At 43.5% G+C, this 27,105-nt stretch overlaps 2 protein-coding genes across 10 annotated transcripts in view; one reads left to right on the top strand and one right to left on the bottom strand.

Annotated features, from left to right (window-relative positions):
* Positions 1-15,959, bottom strand: part of cdin1 (CDAN1 interacting nuclease 1) — a 50,696-nt gene extending 34,737 nt beyond the window's left edge. For 4 of the 7 annotated variants that reach the window (XM_061301347.1, XM_061301348.1, XM_061301344.1 and 1 more), the window contains exons 1-6: positions 15,730-15,836; positions 15,464-15,574; positions 8,899-8,944; positions 8,171-8,235; positions 7,503-7,563; positions 5,576-5,648 (exon numbers count right to left, since the gene is read on the bottom strand). In XM_061301347.1, the coding sequence (XP_061157331.1) occupies positions 5,576-5,648; positions 7,503-7,563; positions 8,171-8,235; positions 8,899-8,944; positions 15,464-15,574; positions 15,730-15,770 (397 nt within the window). In that variant the 5' untranslated portion in view covers positions 15,771-15,836. Of the gene's footprint in view, positions 1-5,575; positions 5,649-7,502; positions 7,564-8,170; positions 8,236-8,898; positions 8,945-15,463; positions 15,575-15,729 lie in introns of all 7 variants that reach the window. The other 3 variants (XM_061301343.1, XM_061301345.1, XM_061301346.1) reach the window with 3 other exon arrangements.
* dph6 (diphthamine biosynthesis 6) overlaps positions 15,927-27,105 on the top strand; it is a 96,487-nt gene continuing 85,308 nt past the window's right edge. For 2 of the 3 annotated variants that reach the window (XM_061301325.1, XM_061301324.1), the window contains exons 1-2: positions 15,927-16,006; positions 16,823-16,906. The gene's annotated coding sequence lies outside the window, so the exon portion shown is untranslated. Of the gene's footprint in view, positions 16,007-16,822; positions 16,921-27,105 lie in introns of all 3 variants that reach the window. The other variant, XM_061301326.1, reaches the window with a different exon arrangement.

The following is a 27,105-nucleotide window of genomic DNA, read 5'->3' as shown; positions in this document are numbered from 1 at the left end:
TTTAGCATACTACTCTATTCAAAATCAGCCACTTGGCATCTGTGCATATCTTCACTAGATAAATGTTTCAGTCCAGAGCACATGCGCTTTATCTATGTTACAAACGCCGACTGTTCTGCATGTCCCATTCTTGCTCTACCAACATTATAAATCAGACACAAAAAGCCCGCCGGATGGGTTTCCTTTGGTATGGCAATGACGGGAGAGTGAGGAGAAAATCATTTCTTAAAAAGATTTGGATTCAATGGATTGTAACATTATGTGACGAAATGGCGGCGGCGTGCCATTTTAGTGAGATATAAATACACACGCGTGCTCGTGACAGACTCGACGTATTACGTGGGAATGCTTCCATTCACATTTCAGGCTTGGATGGCCCCTGGAATAACATTCCAGAGAATCCCGTTCTTATTTGGGAAGAATACGGGAGAGGAAAAATAAATCTGTATATATCCCGATTGACAAAGCTGCTAAAATCCAAAGAGATGTTTTGGTGAAACCCGCTGGATGCTCTTTTACTGGTTTCCCCGTCGTGAGATGCTTCGAGCTTTCATCTCCGGAATAAATAAAGAAGGCCGGGCGCAAGAGGGGACGAAGCCTTGAGCACTCCCTCCCTCCTCGCTGACACCTCTTTTATTTGTGCTACCTTCTCTGTTTTAGCCTCGCCCTCCAGCTCATAACCGCACACACTCCCTCTCACAACTGCCAAGCACGGGCTTTATTTCTTTGCTCATTTCTCTCCGAGGTTGGTCTCTTCTCCTCCCTCCTCCTCCTCCTCCTCCTCCTCGGCAGATCCATACCGCACTCCCGAGCAGGAAAGAGGGGTTGTAATTTCCCCTTGAGTTAGGACACCTCATGACAAATGATAATGGGTAATCAATAAAGCAGGGGAAATATGAGGCGGCAAACTTTATGAAGCCGGGAGACGTATTACGCCGCAGACAACACTGTTTTCCCTTAACAAAGTCACTACTCGAGTGTGCCTAATAATCTGAAGGAAAATCAAAGGAGCTGCAACCACATCAGCAATATTGGCAACTTATTCCACTTTAATGGCATTTGGATTGATTTTCCACCCCCCCTCGTCCTAATGGTCCTTTTATAGATTTGACGCTGCTTCTGCAAAACAGTCATGTGTATTAAACCTCCCCGAAGGCTAACGGTAGCCATTAAAGCCCTTGTCTCACTAGCGCTCATAATTGGAGGTTTGACCACCACCACAATTTGATCTCACATAACGCACACAAATACACACTTTGGTACGAGACTATTAACCCCCTCAAGATTGTTTTGTACAGTGGAACATGCACTAGTTTAAGGCTCGTAAACACTGAAGGAAACATTCGATGTATTTTTGACGCATTTCAAAACATGTTTGGTGCTTTAATATGAAAGGTTTCTACTTCCTGTTTTGGTCCAATTTCCAGACTCAGCTGCTATTGAACCCTTTTTTTATATGTTTAATTCACAAAATATGTTCTATCTATTTGAGTGAACTAGGTTAGTGGTTTTTGCTAAGAACTATGTAAAGATGCAAACTGCTACATTAGCTTGCACTGCGAATCAAAGACAACTAGCTAGCAACGATTAGTTTAGGAATGGCTTGGTACGCTTTTATTTTGAAATTGTTCCTGGCTGTCTTCAAAACTGTAGTTGGGGCCAATTTAACATAATATTATCCTGAAATAATTTTGAAACTAAAGAACTTCAAATTAAGTACAATGACGTCGCCAGCTACGGTACAAATTGGCGGCCCACCAATGTCACAGTCAACTTTGTAGGTTCCACCACATTTTGCTGACTCATCACAATAAGGGTCCACTTCTACTCCCACCCCCGTAGCTCCGTTAAAAATAGCTATAAAGACGATGACCTTGGCGCTGACATTGTGGAATTCCAGCCAAGCATCGACGTGATGAAAATCGAAGGCCGGGCCGCTCATAAATCAGCGTGCTTTTAAAATGAATTTACCCTAATGCTCGTTCATCACGCGCTGTAATACCTTTGCAGGCCCTGCCTCAGTTTGGACGGTGTGCACAAACACAGCAGTAAATAACAACAGGGCGCCTGTGTCCCTCGCATCGCTGCAGCTTCCGACATCAGCATACCATTAAAAGACGCCCCCGCCTTGCACTGCATCGCTCCTCCATGACACTCTGAGCTCATCACACACATACACACCCACACACACACTTACACACACTATGACATACATAAAAAAGCAGAATATAAAAAGCGCAGTGTGAAGAGCACCAGACACAGAGAACAAAGCCCTGCAGCGCATCTTTGCCGCCCTCTTGTAAACATTCACCAAATTTACTGTAATTGTCCCGCGTTGGTATAAATTGTGACTAAGGCGCCGTATCACACCGTCAGCATCTGAACACGGCAAGAACAGAGGAGGAGGGAAAACAACAAATCGCACGCTACGCCTCCGTCGGGATTTGCTAAACAAATCACGAGGCTGCGTCGGTATATAAAACTGGGGAAAGAAGACGAGCTAACAACAAAATAACATTGATTTATCGCGGCTCACGTGCGTCATTTCTTTCAATTCCTCCGCCCGGGTGAAAAAGTCATTATCGCAAACGCTGAGAAACCTCATTAGATAGCAACATTTGTTGAGGGATATAACGGATGACGATTGTTATTGCCGCTGACACTGATGAGCTCCTCTGCAAGTTTGTTTATTAATTAAAAAAACACTTTATCCACAATGTGTGTATGGCACTTAGCCATTTCCTCTACATGCCCACCACAACCCGAGCCATTGAGCTGCGGAGTGGGAGGGGTGGTGGAGGCTTGCACTCGTTCATCAAACTTCATGGAGCAAGGGAGAGACAGGGCCTGATAATGTGCGCCGTGCTAAAGCTGATTTTCCATGATGAATCTCGGAGCATATAAATTGGCTAATATCTGAAAACATTTACAGATACTCCAGGAATTGACTAGTTGCGCGGCGTGATGGATGAGTCTCCCCGACGCCGGACGACAGCTCCGGCAAATCTCCACGGCTGCCTAAAGCCCCTCATTTGATTTTCCAATTTATTCCTTTTTAAATGCTTCCTCAAATAGAAGATATGGGGGGGGGGGGAGGAAGGACATTTATTTAAAAAAATATATATATATATTTTTAGACTTCCCATGGTTATATGAGGAGCAGGAGGAGCCTGAAGAGGTTACTGGGGCAGAACTGATCTGCTTCCACCTGATTCTTCCTGAAAGCGCTGAGATGAGACTACATTCCATTGTGTGTGTGTGTGTGTGTGTGTGTAAAAGAATTGCAGCGGTGGATCTGCCAGCAGTGAGGCTACATAGGTCAGCCCATTAGACTGCGGCATAGGCTGGCCGGAGCTCCTCTCATGAAAGGGAGTAATTAGTATACTTGTCAAGTGGAGTGCCACGGCGCTGCTCGCGCCTTCGCCGAACTTGCGGAAGAATCGCTCATCGTTCCCCCGTATGCGCTCCCCCCCTCCCCTCCCTACTGCGCTCATTATTTCTCCACACATACACGCGCACAATTGTTGCCTTCAGGTGAGCGAGAGCTTTAACAATGACAGCGGGCCTCGTAGGTTTGATTGGCCGCAACACAACGCGACATCCAGCGATCTACAAAACGCCGGCGCCATTATGAATAGATGAAAAGGAGCCTGGAAACATTCTCGCAGTTGTTAACATCAAACGCGAGACATTTATAACCTGCCGTACGGGGGCTTCTGTAAAGGAATGCGACAATAAATCTTGAGGGCGCTCGAATCACACGGTTACAAAACACGCGGGGAGCAATCTAATCTGGAGCCCGGGCCTTGGGAAAATGGAAAAGGTCAAATAGCTGGCAAAATTGCCTCCTCGAGAACGAGAGCGGGAAAAAGTATGTCTAAATCTAGAGCGCCTGTCAAAGAGAGGAACTGAAAGAAGACGGGTGATGAGATTGAAGCATAGCAAAGATGCTCGGGAGGCCGAAGGAGCCGGGCGGGAGGGAGAACATCCAATCTCCAGACGGGAAGACGCAGGATTCGAACCCGGAACTATGAGGCAGAAGTGCAAACCACTTTCCCGATCGTTTTCGTAGTCGCAAACGAATGGTTTCAGTTTCCTTATGAAGCATGTGACCTTCAAATAGTGGACTAAAAGTTCTCATGTGACCTTTCCCTCCCAACTGGGACGAATTAGCTCGGACTCGACAAGGATCATTACGATTGCTGACATCATATTCAATGCACGCTAAACTACTTCGACCGCATTGATTTATTTACGAGAACCACCAGACGATATTTTGCCGATTCTCTCGACGATATTATTTTTTTTTTACTGACTGGGTGGTTGGTCGTCACGGCGAGGAGAAGAAAAAAAAAAAAGGAAGGTGCAGAAAACAATTTAAAAGCGTGTATCGATCCAGCCCGGCTGATTGTACGGATATTCCCCCGCACCCAAAGGCACCATCCTCCTTAAATGCAAAAGCGGAATGGAGAGAATTAAAGAAAATAAAAATAACGGCCAGTCACTCTCCTAGTCGGGGTTAATGTCTCTTATAGAGAAGTTTATTGATCTTCACGGGACGCTTCGAAAGAAACTCGCAGCGTGACTTTCATTTTGGAAACGTCACGTTTTCTATTTCCTTTTCGATTATTATTTGGTCCTGATGCTCTCACAACGAGCAAAAACAAATTAAGTTTTCGCTGGATAGCAACACGAGGGAAGCGGTTCTAATATCATCGGAGATTGCCGCCGTCTCTCGGATGAATGAGCGGTTCTACAAGCCGCGGCGACTTTTATTTTGACAAGCGGCGGATAACGGTGCTGTAGGTCCAAAGCAATCACACTTTGACGGTGACAAATGGCCGTAGTGGTGAGTTTGAAAATAACACGCATCGCCTTTCATCCCTTTGGTGATTAAAAATTGCGAGCATGGCTTCTGCGGTCACCTGTAATTCAGTTTTGCCTTGTCAACTACGTTTTTGTGAGCCATTCAGATTTCACCTGACAAGAATTCTGTTACACATTAGTTGAATGAAAATTCCAACTCTTCAAAATGTAAGTCAGAACGACATAGACGATTAAATGGGGATTTTTATTTATTTTTTTCTTGCTAACTTGCTTGAGCGTACCTGGACAATGTCTTTGACATTTCCAACAAAAATGTTAGCATCTGGAATTGACTTCCCCTGCAGCTCATCCATCAGCACGACCTCTGCGCTGTTTGCTTTTTATTTTGTCACTTTTTTTTTTTTTACCAATAACAATTTCCTCAGTGGAGCCCAGCAAGGTTGCAGAGAGGATGCGGGGATACGAAGGAGGAGGGAGTACGTTAGATGGATGCAACCGGGGATGAAGGGGGAAGGACTCCACTGTTATAAATAACACTGATGAGGTGAGCTCGCATTGATCCAAAGTGCGGTTGAGGGGCGGCGGCCCTCCTACCACTCAATCGTCAAAGCTACTATAGGTAGACTGTTGCACATTTGGACGGAAAAGAAAATACAGCAGCGGCCGGAAGAGAAGGCGGATTCCGCAGACAAACGATTCCAATTAAGACTGATGGAGACAATGATTGAGGGGGCGAATGGAAACTCACGCATTCCGCCCTCCTGGTCCTGAAGGAACCTGTCGAGGATGATGCGAGCCATCAGCGCAGGAGACAGATCCACCTATAAAATAAGAGCATTGGCGTTAGTGAAAAAATCTGGCAGGAATACACAATTTAATTAATTTGTGTGTTATTTCCTTTTGCCACAGAAAATAATTCCCGAATTGTTTTAATTCAAAAATTCCCCCACAGTAAATAATGAATGTGATTGTCAAAATGGTTGCTTTTGTTTTACTCACGAGGAACATACAAAGACCTGCAAATTAGAAATATAAATTATGATTTCTCAAGTCCTTACTGACAATTTAGAGCAAGTCCGCTAAATGTTTGCTGGATGTTGCTTGTGTAGAATTAAGCTGGCGAGCTAACAGACATTTGCCGCAAGCTAGCTCGACACAAATTGTCCACTATTGTTTTTCATAAAATCCGCCATGAACTCCCTGACACTATGACAGACACTAAAACTGTTTCTCATTTAATTGAATTAACATCCGCTACAAGAAGACCATGAAGCCATTATGAAACCTTTTTGCTTAAGAGCAAATTAATCATTTGTTTGAGGCAGAACTAAAAAAAATCCAATAATTCAATGTTGTTTTCATAATCGAGACCTAAAAAGCCTTTCAGCTCATCTTATCCACTCTTTCCAAGAGTTTGTCCTTTTAACGTCAGTTCGCGTCGGTGTTTGATGACATTAAAAAGGCAACAGAACTCTCCCGGGCCACCCGATTGCATCATCTTTCTCGAATATTTTGGTCAAACAAGCTCGGAGGCGCTCGCGAGTTTCGGTTCCGCTGACTTGGCACCTATTCTAAAGCCTTTATGTTTAACTGACCTTTACATAAAAAGTCTATATTGGGCATAAAACGGCAATATTCACGGGGGACATCTCGGGGCGAAAAGGGTCCGGTAGCAGTTTTCATCATTGTTAATCATTTCTCGCCATCGGAGATATATCGTCTCATAAAGGGATGAAACTACATCAATTAGTGGTCTGAGAGAGCATGAGTGCTTGGTTTAAATGTTAAGTAGCATATTAAAATGACAGTTAAATGGTTCATAGACAGTTATCTCGGAGACGGAATCAGTCCTTTAAAAAGGGGAAGAAAAAACCTTGTGTCAATTAAATAGCGAATGAATAATGACAGTTAGCTTTGAGGCGCCACTGATGCATGCCACTTCCTCTGATTTTAGATTAAGAAACACTCCGGTGCCATTGACTGGTCTAAGGACGCAATAAAAATTCTAATGTGCATTTAAATGGGCAAACTAGGGCAGGAGTGACGTGAGGGCAATGTGCAGAAATGACAAATAAATGAAAGGAAGTGACATCTGGCTTCACAAATTCAGGATGGAATAAATTAATTGTCATTTTTGTAATAATTTAATATTAAGTCAGTTTAATTGTACATTTATAATCGTTAATAATGTAGTACCCAATAATTGCCACCAGGTCCGCTATATATGTAATAATAAACTCAAGACTTATTATGATATGGATTTTTTTTTTAATGTGTAATTGTTTATTATAGTAAATAGCCCAGAGTTAACCTATCGCACAACCTGCGACATGATGTCAAATCAAACAAGCGATGAAGTGATAGAAGGAGGAATTAACGGCTGACCCCTTCGCTCCTCACCTGTCTGCAGTTTGCACTTTGCCCGGGCCCGCTGCAATTTGGGGAAAATTGCACGATAAAAGACAACAAAGTATTTTCACATCTGCTTGATGGAGGTGAGAGCTAATTACATTAAATAATTGATAATGGAGCCGACCATTTTGGCAATTTTCATAATGACTAACAGACAAGAGAGAAAATCAAAAACCGCTGCCAACCTCTATATAGGCATTGATACAAAAGGACATCAATGAGTGTGTGTGTGTGTGTGTGTGGGGGGGGGGGTAAACCATTACCTCATTGGCCAACTCCAGCAAGACGGGAGCAGAGGGATGTGCCGTGGCCTCGCTCAGATACCTTCGTTACAACAAAAGAAGAACAAAAGCGTCGACAACAAATAGGAGGCAGACGGAAGAGGGGAGCACGCGCGGGCTAGCCGAGACATGCTAATGTCCCCGATGACTTTGCCCTGGGTGGCATATGGCAGGCTCCATGTGGTTCAAACAGCACGGCTCCGAGGGCTTCCAAACCCCCCCCCCCACACACACACACACACACAAAACCCCCCAGACATGAATATGGTGGTTAGTTAACCCCTACTGCCCAAAAATGGTGTTTTACCTCCTCAGTGACAAAAAAAACAAAACTCTGGCCTCAGTCTCGCATATTTGATAAAATACGCTAATTTTTGATTAACAATGCGTGCAAGGTATTCACTTGTGTTTTTTTACTACACCTTTTGCATGTACAGTATACGCCGTGTTGACTTTGTCCCCTCCACCCGAAACCACATATTTTTAAAAATGGTTCAGTGATCCTCTGAAAAATATTTTTGTTTTTCTTGCTAATTACAGTGCATTGCTTTTCTCGTGTAAACCCGCCGCCGTCTGGATTGACTCCGTACATGACTGTAGCGCCTTTCCCGGAGGCCGACGTGGCGATGACATAAAGCAGAGCGGCGTACCTTCGGTAGTGGCTTTCGATGACATCGGGCGCGTGGTGCCTCGCGATGATCCTTTTGGTTCGTTTCTGTGGTGAGAGTGAGAAAACTCTGACATTTCCGGGCAATCTCCTCTCAGAGTCGCAAGACAAGTGTTAGGAAAAGGAAGAGCATTGTTTGAAAACAATATATTTAAAAACCACTACACAAGAAAAAAAAAAAAAAGAGTCCACCGAGACAGCGGCGGTGACTGACACCCGTCAGCCGGATGATAAATGACTCCATTTTCTACCCGCGCTGCCTTCTGCCACTGACGGCGGTGGCCATTTATCATCGTCGGCTGTCAAGCGTGGAAAGCGGCAGTGACAGTGCGAGTCAGCAAACATTTAGCACACGCAGTCGCACTAGACGGGGAAATTATTATTGTCAGAATAATAATGGTTTAGCATAATTTATTACAGGTCCACCAAATAAGCAGGGGCTAGATGTTATTAGACAGATGGATGGGGAGGCTTGGCGGCCATCCACCGAGGCTCGGACGGGCGAGTGGCGTCGACGTGAGGAAGAGGAGGGGCTGGAATAAACGAGTGTATGTTGGCAAAGTGCAGGTGGGAGGGGGGGGGGGCGGGGGCTTGAGGGGGCATCTTCCAAACCAATCAGAGAGCTGGCAGTTCAATTACAAAGAAATAAAGGGACATTCATCATTCAATTAGGCACCTGTCAGGACTCACAAAGGGAAGAAAAGTTCTAACCTGATACTCCAGGGAGAAGATGCTCAGAAGAGTGGATTGCGAGTGACTGGAACAAATAAAAGAAGGACAAAGTTAATTACCAGAAAGCATCGCGCACATTGACAAAGGGAGAGAGGGATAGGCGGGACGGGAGGCTTCAAAGCTCGGGACCCAGATGCCCCGTAATCTCGGCGAACATGAAAACAAGTGTGCCAAAGTTTTTCCAGATGATCACCTCTGACGGAGAAAACACGGGGAACTTGAGCTTTTATGTCAATTTCGTACAACTAGTTTGATTCACGTCGCGGAATTTGATGGAGATTGAGGGCGGAGCAATTTACAAACAACCTGTATTTGTTTGAATGCTCACAATATGGCCTTACTTTAAGACATCCCCCCCCCACCCCCCCCCCCCCCCCCCATCGAAGCAACTTTGAAAATGGAAACTGGCGCTGCACAGTGGCTCCCAAGGGTGCGTTCATTCCGAAAAAGTTGCCATAAAATCCATTCATCCCCTCTGGTCAATGTCAAACACCTGGCGAAGACGCCAACGTCGGGAAACAACAAGCAGCAGCCTTTTATATTCATCCAATTGTACGGAACGTAACCCCCGTATTGCATCATGGCAGAAAGACATCAAAAACTAACAAAAGACAGAGAAAACTTCAAACAGTTGAACACAATGTTAGCTGACCTCTCATTTGTTCCTATTTGGAAATAATTTCCCGCGGGATATAATGCAAATTGGAATAATCTGTTACAAAGTGAAGACCTCTATCAACCCTAGAACAGATATTTTTTTTATATATATATAACGGCCATCCAAGTAATAGTATGGAACATCTGCATCCCACAGATCTGTTTTTTTTTTTTTTATGTGACCAACTTAATTTGGTTTGATTGATTGGAACAACAATTTGATATCTTTAATATTTAAAAGTGGACCGATGTGAAGCATCTGCACTTTTTCTATCACAACCCATTTTGCAAAATACGCATTAAACTCCCACAGTGAAAACTCATCACAGAGGTGACTGCCATCACCCACAAGGTTGCAGTCTCCCGAAATAAACCTAAACAGCTTCAAGTTAAAAAAAAAAAAAGAAAAAAAAAGACAAAAGGACAGAAACTCTAAGGACACACACACACACAAAAAACCCCACTGCTGCTTCAGCATTAATTTACAACGATGTTTGGGGACGAAGGGGGCCGGCGCAATTAAGAGGGGGGCCATTAAATGGTCAACTGTCAACATGTGGACACTTAAGGGAGGGCTGGGAAAAAAAATGTCTTCCACACTTCAACCTTGCACCTGAGCATTTCAACAACATTACAGCCTTACGGTTGGCATGGGAGCGTCACGATCCCCCTGCTGGAACAGACATCTGTTAGGTTTTAAATGGATTACTCCATAATGAGCATGATTACAGTCTAATTGCTAAATCTATACCCTGTTAACTTTAAAGGGACATAAACTGCTCTTAATATCTAAGAAAATAGATCTGCTTCAAAAACCCCTAAGATCTTTGGGAGCTTATTTGTTTTTATTTCTTCAGTCAGGCCGCTTTTGAACTCATATCAAAACTGGACGAAAAAAGGGAATGACAACCATTGTTGATGTTCACGTTTGAGAAGGTCTTAATAAAATAAGGGAAGATGTGTGCCAAGATGTGGACCTAAAGTTGGTCTCCCCTGAGAAATATATGCTTGTTAGCTTTTCAAATGCGGAGCATGTTGGATACCCCATTTTATTTTCAGATATACCAGTATCCAGCTATTGAGTAATCACCGATACAATAGTACCGATACCATTATTAGTTTTGATACATAAAATTCCTGCAAAAAAAAAAAAAAAAAACATCACTGATAATTTTAAAGAAAGATGTAGTATTTATCCCCAAATAACATTTAAATTTGCATGTCCAATTTCCTTTTTTCGAATTTCAAATATTTTATTCCTGGTCTTAAAACGGCCACTAGAAGGCGATCGATACGGTGACGATACCGATAGCTGGTGTCGGTATTCACCGATCTCCGCATTAAAAGCAAGATCCTTAATTTCATAATCAATAAAAGAATGTACATTTGGACATCTTTTAATTGACTTTTGTTGGACCAAAAAGGAGATTCCGGCAGCCGACCAATTCCCCCCACGCTCGGCTTCTTCGATATCATTTTGAACACGAAAAAACAGAAGGCTGGGAAACACTAGAGTGGCTGAGGAATGGTTCCTTTTCAACCTCATTATCTTCCTCGACAACATAAAATGGGGGCACTAATACGCACCGACGCCCAAAATAGTCACGCGGCCGATGAGATTAAAAATAATTAAAGCCTTCCGGTTTGTCATTTCGCTGCTTTGCCTTCAAGGCTCGCTACAGCTGAGGGAAATATTTGAGCTTTCAGTACAAAATTATATTTTCTAATGCTTCTATTTAATCTAAGCATATGAATTAAATTATCCGATGCCAATTGACAAACAATTAATTATAAACAATAGCGGTAATTTAGGTAATGAAAGCCACCTGGCTAATGACGTTGGTATCATATGCTGTGGCGCCGCTTAGCATTTGGCGGATCTGCACGCATGAGAGTGTCGCGTGGTGAGACACTTCAGGGCATGGAAGCGACTAATTTAGATACGGAAGATTTTTTGATGTATCGCCCGTCATTGACGATAGCGGGATGAGGAACAAATGCTTCATTTCATCCATGTTATTTGATATTGACATGGTTTATATTGACTGATGCCTCAGAAGAACATGTTTTCCCCACATGTCTTATTTTCAGAAAATCCAGTTTCCACTCTCAAATGTGTCCTCACAAATGGTCACAAGGCCAACAACCACAAAACTGCTTACCCCGGCGTTTTTAGCCTAATGATTTGAAAAGGCACTGTAATCTATCGAATGTACTTGGACAACGTCCCCGATATGAAGAGGAAGTCGTCATTCCCGTGCTTACTAATCAAGTAATTGATTGCATCTATTATTCATGAATTCCTCCGTCAGACATGAAGCTGTAAACGCGGCTACGAGAAGCTCGGAACGATGTACCGGCTGTACCCCAAAATATTTGCCCCGCCTCCCAAAAAAATAGATATATTTTTTATCAACACAAAAAGATCTTTTTTCTTAAATTACAGTCCTCGCCAAAGATCTAATTCAATTCTGTTGCGATCCGGCTCATTAGCTCCATATGTTTTGCCACGTCAGCAAAATGCAAACAAAATGGCTCGTGTATAATTTAAATTGACATTTTTGTATTTGCGGCGTTTTCATAAATCCTTTAGTGACGGCAATAATTCCGAAGAGAATACATCTTTTTGTTTTTTGGTTTTATCAGAAAACCAAAGACAGCTGAGTAAAAAGCAATGTTTTAACCAGTGAGTAAAGAAGAAGGGAAAAAAAAAAAAACACACGAGAGGCTGAGGCGCGATAAATAATCAATGAGCGAGTCCCTCGGCTTCGTCTTGAGCCGAGATATTAGCATCAAAAACAAAGTGTCTGGAGTCAGGAAATCACCATATCAATGGCACATGCCACAACAAGCCTGCCCTTTGCTTTTGCCGCCAAAGATCACGCTAGATAAACCCCCACCGATAACGTCGAAATTAACAAATGCTTGACATTTGCTCGACATCCATTATTCTGACACTTCTGTGTGAATTTCAAAAGGCTGAGCGCATGCTTAATCAACATTCATATTCCCACAGCGATCCGCCGCGCCATATTGCGGCCCGCCTTGGTGCCAATGAAAACGGCACATTAGGGCCCGATTCGAAAAGAACGTACGCGGGGAGGGGTGAAAGAGAGGTGGGGATCCCTCACGCTGGACTTTATAAACGTTCCCTGCTTTTAAGGACAGCATATGACGAATGGGCTGAATGGCATTTTACATAAGGGGGCGGGGCTAATCATTACATCCACATCTATTCATAATACACCACAAAAGGACAGATAGGACACACCTCCCCTCCCTTCTTATACTTAAGGGGACAAAGGGTGTATGAACTGGGGGGGGGGGGGACACCCACCCCACCCTCCTTTTGGACCCAGGGGAAGTTAGTCAAGACCTCAGAGAGCAGCCCATCATTTCCAATTCTAATGTATGGCCAGAGAAGGACCTAATGTGACTGATGTCACATGTCTCCCAATACCGGTCACGAGCTAGGTGAGATCATACAAATTCTTCTTCCAAATATCCCGAGTACTTTATTTGGAATCGAAATAAGAGTCATGTCGGACTTTGAGGGTTGTTATTATTATTCAGGGATGATATTAGCATGCGTCTCCATTGTGAGTTGGGGGTAAGAAAGTGACAGCACCGTGTCCAATGCGCCCCCCCTACCCGACCTGATACCAAACCTCCAACTCCCAACCCTCTCCGGGAGCAGGTCAGACCTGGAAAGAGAGGCCAGCTTGACAGATGACTCCCAACATCTGTGTTATGCAGGCAGGCCGTTACAGATGAGGGGGTCTCTTTCGAGTCCGTCTGTGGGACCCTCCCACTCTCCTCCCACTGGACTTATGATCGGACAGGCAGAATGACAGACGCCCCCCCCCCGTGGAAATCAGCTTGAAATTGACTCTTACTTTCGCTTTGTCCCAAGTTTGAATTGTCCCCTATTTGCTTAATCGAAAAGCAATGAGTGCTGGCCCGATAAACAATTCACTGCTGAAATCAAAATCACGCACACCACCAATGTATAGTAGCGTTTACATATTCATTACGAAGGGTAAACAATCCCGAAATGAAACATTTTGGAATTCAAAAGTAATGTTTGGAAATGTCTTAGTACAAAATATCCAGCATAACAACCGGGATTGACTTAGCCTGTATTTTCCAATCTTTAATAAACGTCTAAACAGAAACGGGGGGGTCACTTTGGGTTAATGCCAACACTGATTTAAAAGTACCACCAGTAAAAAAAGTTGACAATAATAAAGATTATTTCGCAGCCCTTGAAACAACTGCCATCATCTTGTTTAACGGGCACGTCGCTATTCCAGTTGATGTGATACACACAGTTATTCCTATAAAAGAATATTGGCTTCCCTCCCACAAAAACACATTTTATTTGGATTTTTACACTATTTTCAAGTATCAGACTATTTTGAACTAATAAAAAATATTCTTCCGACTGTGTTAGCCTGAACCAACTCGCCAGCCATGGCCTCCACGGCCAATATTTACGCAGTGGCAGGGCTCCCACACAGTCCGAGGGGGGGGAGCAGTGTACCCGAGCGCATGCTAAGAGATGATGGATGGCCTAGTCGATATGTTATGTCTTAAGAGCCTGATTTCCTGCCAGTCCAATCACTAACCCTCCAGAGTCCAGCTCAGCTGATTGGACAAGCAGAATAATTCTGCAGGCTGTGAAAACACCGCCGCCGCGCCTGCCTGTCAGACCCGGCGCGGAAACTCGGACATTTTAAAGAGCACGGGCCTCACCGAGATTGCTTATGTTGACTGAAATAATAACAATAGCTGGCAAGACTAAATAGAAGATCCAGTACCTCTGAGAAGCGGCTGGCGATTGTGCAGAATTATTGGAATGCAAATGCTGCTGTGTTTTCCTTTGATTAGTATACTCGACATTACTGTTTTTGTTATGAGGCAATGTGGATCAGTGGGTAGAGTGATTATATCCCGCCTTGAAGATTGTGGGTTCAATCCTCACCTCTGGTGACCAAAGTGTCCTTGAGCAAGACTGAATCTTAAATAGTTCTGCTCCTCTGGTGTTTATATATTTTTTATTTTGTTGTATAATAAAGGCATCTATATTTGAGGGGGAAATGTTATTTGGACAGTGTGCAAAAGTTTTATGGCCCAGGGAACCAAAAACACAGTATTCGTGCCTGAGCATATGGCATAGTGAATTAATTTAATTGACTTTATTAAGGTTAATAAAGTCAAAATGCCAGTATTCTGAGAATGAAGTCATTTCATAAGCATGAAATTGGTTCCGATGGAATGTCCGTCAGTACGTCACTGATGGACTCCTTGACGGTAACTTTCAAACACAGATTTCTACTTTCCTCCGATGCGTAGGAAGCGTCAATTGCATACGACTTTGTAAGTGACCTCCATGGGATCAGCGATGGTGGTGTAACGGTAGCCTTGAGGGGATTACACGTGTTACGTTCAATAAAGAAAAGGCCCTCGGTGTCAAGGAGAAAGGCAAACACCACCATTAACCCCTCGCTTCGATCTGTGGGGGGGGTGCAAGCGCTGCATGGCAAAACACGCTTGCTAATTTTGCACCAGTGGATGGCTCCAAAAACCAGTGAGGAATTAATGGCCACCAAATTACCAATTGCTCTCACAGGATTAAAAAGTCTATCAATCTAGAAGTTTAGCGTTTTTTTACATGTAGACACTGTAGGAACAGAACTCCAAGGATGCTTTTTAAATACACACATCATTTACAAGTAGCTATTAACATACAGTACAATACAGTAATTACATATTATTTGCATTGTGTATAAGTAATAATAAACAATATTTGCATCATGAATTGTTGCACACTCACTTTTTCTGTTCAATAATTTTTATTATACAAGTAAATAATCATTATACTTACTTTGGAAATCTGTCTTTTAGCATCTTCATACACTGCCGCGTTGGTCTTAGTTGCTCTGTCCATCTCACGATCTCTTTGTATTCAGCACGGGAGAGTTTCATCTTCAAATGTCTGTAAAAAGATATTGTTATTAAAATGTAGCTATCCGGTATTTATAAGAGATCGCCACAGTACTGTAGCAAACACAATCCATTAAATTTGTTTGCAGGGTTTTTAAATGGCTACTGAGTCACTACTGTGTTTTAGAGATGTATAAATATACTTACGGAATGATTAAAGAATGCCTGAAAATGGGTTTGTTTACCATTTATCCGGGACGTCTTGTAACAGCTGTTCTGCTTCCCGCTAGGGAAGTTGAAGTGATGACCCAGGAGCGAGCTGTGCGCCGATTGGTCAATCTTTGACGGCTCTGAGTATACTTGCCTACGATTGGATCGTTTTGCGGAAGTGGGTAGAACTCTTATGATGACGAGCTACCTTCATGGGGAAGTAAGTGTGTGTTGAGCACACAGGGAAGGCACACAAGCGCTCTCCTCACAAAATGTAAGCCATACTTTCAAGAAACGGTAATAAAACATGTGTTCTGACTCACAACCGGCGGTTGACGCTTCAGTTTTTGACTACAGTCCACTAAAAAGTGCTAAATAGTGCAATGGCGAGTGAGAGAAGGGGAACATCACTCCTGGAGCCACCTAACGGTTGATGTTTCTGTTTTAACTTTGTGTTTTACATACCTTCTGTGTTTTTTCTGTAAAATAATTTTACAAAAACAAATAAGAAAAAAAGTCAAATTATATTTTATTACCCTTTTAACATTCGGTTAGAGCAGTGCTTCTCAAATAGTGGGGCGCGCCCCCCTTGGGGGGCGCGGTGCTATTCCTGGGGGGGGCGCGTGTGACCCTGGGGAACAGGCTTTTTTTTTGGCAGTACTAGAATAAAGTGTAATTGCGCGTTTACTACAGCAGGGGGCAGTGGCGCTCTCATTGTTACTTCTGTCACGTTTGCGACAGTGCAACATTTTACGACTTACAAGACAAGTTAGGATAGTCACGGTGGGGAGGGGGGGCGCGAATAGTTTTCTTCTTGCTAGGGGGGGGGCGTAACAGAAAATAATTGAGAAGCACTGGGTTAGAGCAATATAACCTATACTCACTATTTGAAACCATTTAATGAAGCTAATTGAAGATGAGGTAGCAATTATATTTAAAGGTTTTGGGATCTTAGTTTGTTGTATATTTGAAGTTTAAAGTATTAATTAAGGTCATTATAAGGCTTTGTTAGTGAGGGTAATAGTGGCAAATAGTGAGGGTTTACTGTTTAGATGCTTGTCATTGATTATTATTTCCTTTTACAATGCAGTTTACAAATGCAACTGATCAGAAGAGGAAAATGTGTGTCTATTCTCTTTTGTTAATCTGGAGGAACTGGCTTTCACCTCAACAGGTATGTAAAGAAAGGTACGTCTATTTATTTCCTGTTGCTTATATAGAAATAAATCAATTTACTGCTTGTAATGGGCATGGGTAAGCTAGAGCCTATCCTAGCTGACTTAGGGGGAAAGATCCCCATGCTAAAATATAAATGAGAGAAAGCATAATTATAACCAAAAATAAAACATGCAGAGTAAAATGTTGATTTTTAAACATGCACAATTGCATTGTCCCCTTAACACTTATAACAGATGTAATTCAACAAATCTTCCCCTTAAGAACATTATTTTCATTTTAATTGTAATTAGTCTCTTAGCACTAGTAAAATACAGTCTGCTTAAATTCCTTTTTTCTTTACCATACAAAATCTTACAAAGGATTGTGGATGTTTTTTTTTTCTTGTTTTGTCTGTTTATATTTCAAAAAGTTAATGAATAGCATGTGCCCCCACCTCCCCCTTGTCAACTGGAAATGTCTCATTCCACCGCAAGGCGATAGAGTCAAAACATTTGATTTGACAACACTATTGCTGGTTCCTCTCCATTGTGATTGAACAATGTATTGATGAGCACCAAAGCCTGTATCATGACCTGCGCCGCGTCGGCCAAATAAAGGCCATTGTTGTTGGGCAGTGTAGTATGATGACTGAGATGAGCCGAGGTCTCGGCCCTGGCGCGTGTTCGCCGGCACAGTCGGCGGGTCTGAAAAGGCTCGCTGCGCCGCGCTCGGCTACAAAAGGAAGCTGTGTAGTGGGATTGGTAGCGCTAGATAAGATCAGGGCCTCTGAGGAAGTCTGGTCTGATTGCTACAAAGGGCCAAGGTCAGGGGCAGAAGGAGCGCCGAGGCTAGGTATCAGAGGATCAGGGGGTGGGCTGGGGGGTTTTGCTGGAGGGGTGTGTAATAGGTAGAAAAGGATCAGTGTAATGTGATGGCATTAAAAGATAAAAATCAGAGCCGGGGTTGGGAGTCAGTGAACTGTGCTGGCTTTAAAAGCGGCAGGATCACAGATTACGTTGTGTCTGTGAATCCCAGCTACATTTACGCAACAAGGATCAAATAAAAAGCGGTAAGTAAAATTCACCAAGGATTTGCCACTAAATAATTATAGTAAATACTGTAAAATATTTGAATTTAAAAAAAAAAAAAAAGTGAGGGTTTCACCGGGCCGCGCAATTTAGTTAATTTGAGTTTTTAGGTCATGTCTCGGCCGGACTACGCGTTTTGATAGGCTGTCACATTGTCACAAAATATTTTTTTTTTACACTTGCATAAACCGTGAAAAGATCTGCCGTTGGCGGCCGCGTGCAAGCTGGGCAGCGCTGTTAACCAGCTGTGAAGCCCGCTCGCAGTGGGAGGTGAATTTACAAAGGGTAATCTCGCTGTGATACCGAGAGAGGCTGCACCGATCTCTCTTCTCGCTGCCATTGTAGTGCAAAGCAAGGTGCCGCTAATGCCGCTAACACACCCGCCCAAGAACCAACGTCGGGCAAATTGACAGCATACCCCCCCCCCGCGCTCGACGAATATAATGATTGATGATTTGCTTGCTCGTGTAATTTCCTCTACTCGTCGCACATCTGAGGGAGATTGTAAGATCTTTCCACGTCTTGCCCATTAGGCCCGCTTTCTTTTTTCCACATCCCGTGGCATCGCTTACCATGCAAAGAGCGTGTTTGGTTTCACTCCATTGTCAGCATTACTGTCATAATGTTTCTTCCTTCTTTTTCCCGCCGCTCAAAGTCGGTGACTTCATTGGCCCCGCGCTGCAAAATTGCTCTCGGAATCTTCAGGGAGTCTGGAATCTCAGCTCTACAAAAATCACAGTTTAAACACGAGGCAAGCCAGAGTCAGGAAATGCCTGTAGTATTAGCACGGTATCGGATTTGTGTGTCCCCCCCCCCCCCCCCTTCGAACAGCATGACTGCCCCAGAAAATCCCACATCCATATTTTACATCGCGGAAGACAAGACATGTGTTTCGCTTGAGCTTTCCACTGTGCCTCCTCCATTTATTTTATTATCCTTTTAATGAATCTAATTAGCAAGACAAGTAATTAAAAGCAATTGTGCCTAATGCTCACGAGACGCAGGAAGAGCAGAGCGCACTGTTTGGCGAATTCACCAGATTAATAGGGGATTGATAATATTTTGGGATTGTATTTCACCCTAAATGGCGACGTGTAGAAACAAAGGCCGTGGCTGGAGCTCATTAATCAAAGTCAAGGGGCTGGCCGGCGCGGGCTCCATTTGCATGAGCGGAGGTGGTTGCACATGCTGCCGATTGGCCGCCGGTCCATCCAGACTGTTAACGCCGTGTCAATCAACGACACAAAAAACATGCTTCAAAAGCGCGGGAGAAATTATTTTCCCCCTTATTACCCGACGCACCCTCACCTTACTCTTGTCCACTCTGCTCCCAAATTATTTCTTGTTTTGAGTACTGTCTGTATCATTTTATGTGGTTGGTTTTGGGGGGGGGGGTACAAAAATCAAACAAACATGTTTCTTTAATCACAATTCCTATAAATGTGTCTGTGTGTGTATTTGTGTGTGTACTGCACTAAAAGAAAAAAAAGGTAGGTGCTGTTGTTTTGTTTAGCAACCAAGTTTAGATGGGCTCTTCTGTGTGGACTGATTGAATTAAATAGAACTCGTTTTTTGGGGTGAGCTCTTTTTTTTTAACATTTATTTGTGCATCACTCATATTGAGTAATATTATTCTTGAATAAGATGTATTTGTAAATGAACGTCAAGGAGGAAATCACTTTTCATCTGCAGTTTTTCTCATCTGGATTTCACCCCCCCCCCACCACCACACACCCCTCCTTTGCACAAAATCCATTTTAACGTGAAATAATTGAGTTGAGGCGCGGCGCAGCTAATCTCAGCGCACCGGCTCTCCAATCTTGAATTCTAATTATCTCATCATGAACTTTAAGAAAGAGGCAATGCTTTAATGGCTTTTTAACTCCGTAAGAGGTGACTGAGTAGGCCGTAGATAGTTAATGTGTGTGTGCGCGTGTCACACGCACAAACACGTAGACTCTTCTGGTCCAGACGACGTGCTGCAGCTAGCATCTCCCGCTGTGCTCCCGCCCTCCATCAGCACCACCCCACTTCCACCACCCACCATTCCCCTAATATCCTGGAGGCATTTTTCTCATTATCAAATATTGTTTGATGTCTTTCTTTCCCGATGATTAACCATGGTCACCAAACACCGGGGCCGGAATGTTTAAAATTTAATTTTGGGCCTCGGAAGTACCTGCAGGAGGGGGGGAGGGGTAGGGTGGATGAGCACAGGGGACGCAGCGTGTTTTATGTACGCCACACGCTGGAAAACACAATAAATCCAGGAGGAGAATCATTAGCGGAATACTAGTGCTTTTTACGACCATTGTTATTCAACGCTGTATTGAGACGCAGTAAATTATTCTCTTTATTATCGGTCCATGGATTCAGGCCTGTATTCTGTTTAATTATGTTATTCCTCACGCCGCATAGATATATGTACGTGTAAAAAATCCACTCGACACGGAAATGCAAATGCTACACGTATACAAGATAAATATTTAATTCCGGGGTGGGGAAGCTTTTTGCTATCAGAGGCCATTTGAGTTTTTATCGTCCTCCGAGGACTATTCTAAATTTCAGGAAAAATATCCGCCAAATGTCTCTATTTTGGAAGAGTTCCTCTGATCAGTTGGACCGGATTGAATGTCGTCAGGGGCCCGTACAATGGTCATAGTGCCATAGGTTGCACACCTTTCATTTAACCGAAGCAATTAGTGTATTTTTTGCGACTTGTTTTTGTTGCAGTAACCATATGCATCAGAACAACCGAAAGACGCCAAATAGCGTTGGCTTATTTTATTGAAATAAATGCAAACTGCCAGAGAGATAGAGCAAAGGAAAGAGGAAGACAGTAAGGAGAGAGAGAGAGAGAGAGTGAATGTGTGAATGAAAGGTTATGCGTCGTCCCGTGTGTTTGTATTGTCAATAAGTGGAGATGGCTGTCAGGAAAAGTGGGGAGATAAAGGTCAATAACTCAGGCAAATGTGTTTGTATTTGTGCACTCCTGCTGATAGCAAAGCAAACGTCAGGGCCCCGCGTGTGTGTGTGTGTGAGTGTGAGACGACCCTCACAACAATAACACAAATAGCGAGGTCTTAGGGCTGCACCGAGACGCTCATTATTATCGTTGTCGTCGCGGGTGCTGGAAATGAGAGGGAGCCTCGGCACATGGCGGTGACAGCCGGCGCGGTGTCACTCAAAAGTCACTTAATAATGAAACACGCCAGAGATCAGAATAGACGACAATAAAGTGCAAACACAAAGACATGGTGCCGGGGGAGCGCTTTAAGAAATAAATACTGTATTTGCCCCATTTTGGTCTCATTATAAACAGGCTCTTGAAATGAATTAAATTTAAAAAAACTATAATAATCAAATTCAAATATTTTTTACCTTGAATTTTTTTAATCCCCAATGTTATTTAGTATTTATTTTTATTTATTTTATTGTATTTATTGTATGCTATCATTTATTTCACCAAGCAGCGACCATGTTGCTGGAGCGTTTTCAATTTTAGAAAAAGTTAGACCATTAAAATAAGTACATTAATAAACAACAATCAAACATGATCAATTAAAAAACATAAATTTTCAGACCAAAAATCAACATAAACACTTTTCCCGCGCTTTCCCACACTCGGTTAAGCAGTAATCTAAAAGTGTAATCTATTTTTCATGCTCACTCATTTGCTTTTTTTTTTTTTTTTTTACCGCACCGTTTAATGCAACTCTCGGTGGCCTTGAGCGTCATAAATGTGCAATTAACAATCTTGACTAATTCATGAGACCCTAACAGAGAGCACAACTACTATAACAGAGGCTAACGGTTATTGTTGTGCTTTTAATTCCCTGACGAAGAAAGTGGCGCCGTTTTGGACATTGGGTTACCATGACGACAAGAAGCACTCCCAAGCAGTCGCTGATATTAACTTGACTGCTTTAACCGGTTAACAAATAAATGAGCCTGATTTGCTCGCGCAGTGATGCCTAAAAAAAAAAACCATTTGTTTGTGTGCCTTCCCAAAAAAAACAAAAAAAAAAGACATTCTAGGTATGTCATTTTTAACTGTAAAATCACGCTCACATCTTCCTGCAACGAAAGGCCTAATTAAAGCAGTAAATCATCACAAGTGGCGCTCACACCTAAAATGGATGCCTCTCATTTACTTATTTTGTTTCCGGAAGCGCTCGATCCCCCACAAAGCGCAAATGTTCTCCTTTATGTTGCGAGCAGATGAGATTAAATGTACTCTTAGTGTGCATAGAAAGTCCATAAGGGGAGGGAGGGGGTACAAAAGAAGCCCACCCTCCCCTGCCCCGTCAGCTACAGTTTGTTTGTTGGCTGCTTTACATTACACGTGATTATGCAAATCCAGAGCTGTTCCTGTGCATTATGGGCCAAACGCATCATCAAGATCTTTTCTAAAGCAGTCAAGGAGCTATTTCGGCATTCTTTTATTATCCGCAACAAAGAAAGTCTTTTGTTCACGCTTTGGCGCACGCACACTTTGGAAAGAGACACACACACACACACCTACAGTGCACTGCTTCTGCCTTCCGTGACTTACTACTGTCCCCTAGTGGTGCGAGACCGCCCTATTTCAGTCCTAATCCCTGCATTTCCTTCAACTACACCTGCCCCTCCCACCCTCCACCCCATGCCCTCTCTTTGCCTTATCATGCTCAAACATTTAAAGGCTTGATTTGTTGTATTGTATGACAGAGAGCTCCCATTATGCGTCCGCACTGTGTCCACAGTGGCTTTTTGCCTCAATGGCCACCTCAAACAGAGTCAACAAAAACAGGAACCCTGGTGTTTTGTGGCTATTGTGAGCCAAAGGGCCCCGTGTCAATAAGGTATTGTTTGGCGTGAGCGCCGCACCGAAACCGCTGTGAGAATGTTATCAGGACCCGTGGACACGGAGGGTGTGCGTAATGGCGCTAAAATGTAAGTAAGATTGTTTGGACAAGGCCCCGGGCACAAGTGGGGAACGAGCCTTGATGTGACGCTTACTAAAATACTTACAACAAATAAACCGTCGAAAATCTTTGCTGTACTAACATGGTTTTCAAGTGTGCAAAATATAACTTTAGGTATATTTGAATACTTTTTGTAAATTAGAGCTTGGACTGGCACCCAAAATCCTTGTTCCCTAATCGTGTTGACTTTCTTTTGGTACGTTTCTTTCAAATGAGACATCTCAACTGCTCTCAGCTCATCATTATGACTCTAATATTCATCATTGTTCGGAAAAAATATACGACTGTGAGTACGGTTATATTGTTTGTCAACATGGGTTGCTTCACCGTTTGTATTCAAGCTGTAATTTAATAGGTTATATCGTCACAATAGTGTCAACTTTAAGATTGTTTCGGTTGTTTTAATCACACAAAGGTAAAAACAAACAAATTCAAGACTTGCAGGTATGTCAGAAAAGTTCCAAGACTGAAACGGTATTTCTGCGAGCAACTCAACTATACAGCATTTGCACTAGTCCCTCGCGTTCCCTCACCGGTAGCTAACAGTACGCATTTTTACGCGCGGCGTTTCTTTCGGATCCCAGCTATCCCAAGCCCTAATTGGTGCGATAACCTGGAACGATGCTAATAAACAGCAGGCTAAAAAGGGTCAGCCCCGAGTGGCAAGCGCACGGACACACACCGTCAAGTCACTCACGTCAAAGGAGCAATTAGACGGGTTATAGAGAATGGCACCTCCGCCTCCGGTGCGGCCCGCCACCGCCGGGAAGGCTTCTGGAGCAAAGAGGCCTATCAGTCAAAGCCAAAGCACTTTTGCATTCATTAGTCTGTTCGGCTAGATATCAATTATTCATTTACAAGAGCGGCCACTGGATTATTTCTGTCGCCGTCAGGCTTGTCCCATCAAGTCTCGATCACGGCCCGGTTGATGAAGTATGCATTGTTGTTAATATGATCAGTCAGAAGAGATTTAAAAATTGTCTTCTTTGGTAAACCAAATGGCTCTGGATTTTGGCACCCTCAAAAATACAAGTCAGCTGGTTTGACCTCGCGATGCAGGAAAAAAAACATGGCGTAAAAATAAGTGTGCTGTGTTAGAGACGTAATTAAATATTGCGGGGAGGTGACAAAAAGCAGACCTTGGACTTAGTCCTCGTCTTTGAGCCTCGGCAGACACTCCCGCATGATGCAATGGAAGGCCGGGGATTGAGGCTGTGAATTGCCCAGACCCCCCATCCCATCCCCATTGGGTTTGAGCTGCACTTGCAGAGTGAGTGTCCTCACAAGAATGTGTCTAATTTAGTGGCTAAGAGGCAGATTTATACCTGTGCTAGTTACAAAGAAGGTTGCTCCCCAGAGAGGCCCGATGACTGTTTACGGGCGGAGCCACAATGCTTTAGCAGATGATGAAGCACCTGCCAGTGCTCCCCCACATCTGCGCCGTCCCGTTCTGTCTGTCCCGTTCGCATCCCTTCTCCTTTTTTTTTTTTCCCCGTTCCCGAGCCATCCCTTCGCGTCGTCGGCCTCCTCGGGATTGTGTTGCTAACAGCCATTTCCCACTTTTCTCCCAAGAGCGAATCCATTTACTGGCTGGCTCTGCCGCCGCCGCTGCTGAGCTTTCATCTGTACATCCCTCTGCTTCTTCTCTTTTCTCTCCTGCTCCTTCTACACACACACATACACACACACACACGCACGGCCGTCAGCCATCAGCGCACAGAACTGTGGTCAGGTTTTGTTTATGGCCGGGAAAGGCAATATCGAGATTGTTTCAGAGCGGTGTCATCACTCGAGATGTATCGCTGTCAAGAGTGTGTTTTATACGTCTGGGCCGGCGGCCGCGGCCATTTTGGGAAGCAGAAAATATCATATCGTATGACCTCCTCCGGAATAAAAGTAAACTATCGGCTGTAAATCCGATACGCAACTACAGAGGGGGTGTGTTAAAAGGGAAGGCGAGTTAAGTGGGCTCTCCGTAAAGATGGCCAGAGAAATAAAGATCAGGTCATCCTGCTGTGAGCTTATTGACTTTGTATTGTTGATAATTGTAAAACCAAGTAGACTCATACTTTTTAATCAGCCGCTTCTACCAGCAGTTATTTCCCCAATCGACTATGAGGAAAAATGTACGAAGGAAATGTATGAAACGCACGGTCTAGTCTGCCATCTACTGGTGATTGGTGGTATCACAACTTAGCTAACAATACCTACGGACTTTCCATTGGCTGAGCCTTGTTGTGGCAATCGCCCATCCATCAATGTCCCTAATGAGGCACCGTAGAGACAGCGAAGACTTTCTGGGCCGTCTACTCCACTTATTTATTTATTTTTTTCCAAAATTTCCTCAATGAGCTCGTCACGCAATATTAGGCAGCACGAACAAAGTAGAAGAATTCAGTAAATCGATTCCAAGTGTCCATCGCAACACAATGTAGCTTGATGGAGGCAATTTTAGTCAAAAATTGACCTTTTCTCTCCTTGCACTCCGCCATTGAAAGGGAAGTCCATCATCCTTTTCTATCTTCTATACATTCACATCAGGAGGGGGGGGGCGGGGGTGAGTGAGAGGGACCGCTCACTCGTCAACTACCCTTTACCATCAGGTGTGTGTGAGGAACATAAGGCGTCTCGTTCAAGGATGCAATTAGGGGGATTGAACTGCGCCCCGGTGGTCGCTTGACAGGCCACTTTACATCCTGTCCCAGCGCGACCTTGTCGCGGGGGCAAGAGAGGGCTTTTTAGTACAATGACAGCATCTACACAGAGCACGAGTACTTACATTTGAGTAGTCGCCAATACCGCGCAACGATACTTCACCTTCAAATGCGATAACTTATTTCTCTTGTCATCGCAAGGTTATTTTTAAGGTCATGGAAATGACCAAAATAACTCCAATCAAACGAAATGAAATAACGTAAATACTTCAAAATAAACAAAAAAACGGATATTATGATACGGAAACTTTTGTGGGTTTTTTTTTTTTCAAATTATTAAATTTCCGCAAAATTTTCTGAATGCAATATACTGAGTTTGAAACTTTCAAAATGAAGCTTCGAAATGATTCATGAACCAGTGTAGGCTTTATTGAGCCCTCTAGATGGCGCTCTCCATTCACCTTAGTGCTGAATGTACACGAACTTGTCATCTGGAAGGGTTGTCACGATATATCAGTACATGACAAGAGGAAATGACGTCTGACAAATCGCAACCCGCGGCTGCGACCACATCTAAACTCGAATGTAGGAGGAAAAAAAATTGATGGCGTCACTCACGTCACGTTAACATGTTTTAAACCTCGACAGTTGTCGTCGTCGGTTCAGGCCTGTAATTTAATGCCATTAAAAGTGTCTTGAGGGGGAAGGTTGAGGAGGGGGCGGGTTTCTAAAGCGAAGCTGAATTTCTCCGCATCGTAAACTTTTTTGGCATCTCTTGAAAGCATAAAGACCAGTTGGCACGTTGATGTTGCCATCGTAAAGTCAATCACGATGGCTCCAATGGCCCGGCAGTCGCTGTCGGTTCGTCCCCTCTCAACTGATGACGCGAGATGCGCGTGGGGGTGAAAAGCTGCGCGTACGTGTTTGCACACGTGTTCATGTGACACGCCGACGTGAACGTGAACAGGAGGACAAAATGGTGGAGGAGGGTTCGAGTCGCGGATAAATCAAAACTGTTGACATGTTGTGTTAAGGAAATGGGACCCACAAAAAATTGTCTATAATTATTAAGATATATTCAAAAAAAAGTAGCAACAATTATAACGCCCGAGCAACTCTCACTTTCTAAATGGCTGCACGTTGGATTTTTTTTTTTTTTCCCGGAATTACTGTCAGGTTGTTCTGATTTGTATGCGAGACGGACCTTTTCATGTCAAAAGAATACGATAGCCCACAAGCTCTTTACATTACGGGCAAACATTTGCAATTATGATGAATTCCGCCCGCTTATCTCAAAAGGAACAGGTTCTTACTGATGGACAAGTCGACGTTTTAATGAAATAAACGGCTCTGAGCTGATGAAATAAAGATTGCTCCACCTCAGGGCGCCCTCAAATTAAATGATCAAGATGACTATGCGCGCGGTGGCCTCATTAACTCGGGTACGGTAACAGCGGGAGCTTCGCGCTTGGACTCTGTCAGAATTTCAAAATGTGAAACCTTAAA

Source organism: Syngnathus typhle, linkage group LG16, assembly GCF_033458585.1.
Source record: "Syngnathus typhle isolate RoL2023-S1 ecotype Sweden linkage group LG16, RoL_Styp_1.0, whole genome shotgun sequence".
Taxonomy (NCBI): Eukaryota; Metazoa; Chordata; class Actinopteri; order Syngnathiformes; family Syngnathidae; genus Syngnathus; species Syngnathus typhle.
Note: the sequence above shows the minus strand (reverse complement) of the source record. Positions and strands in the feature narration are given on the sequence as shown.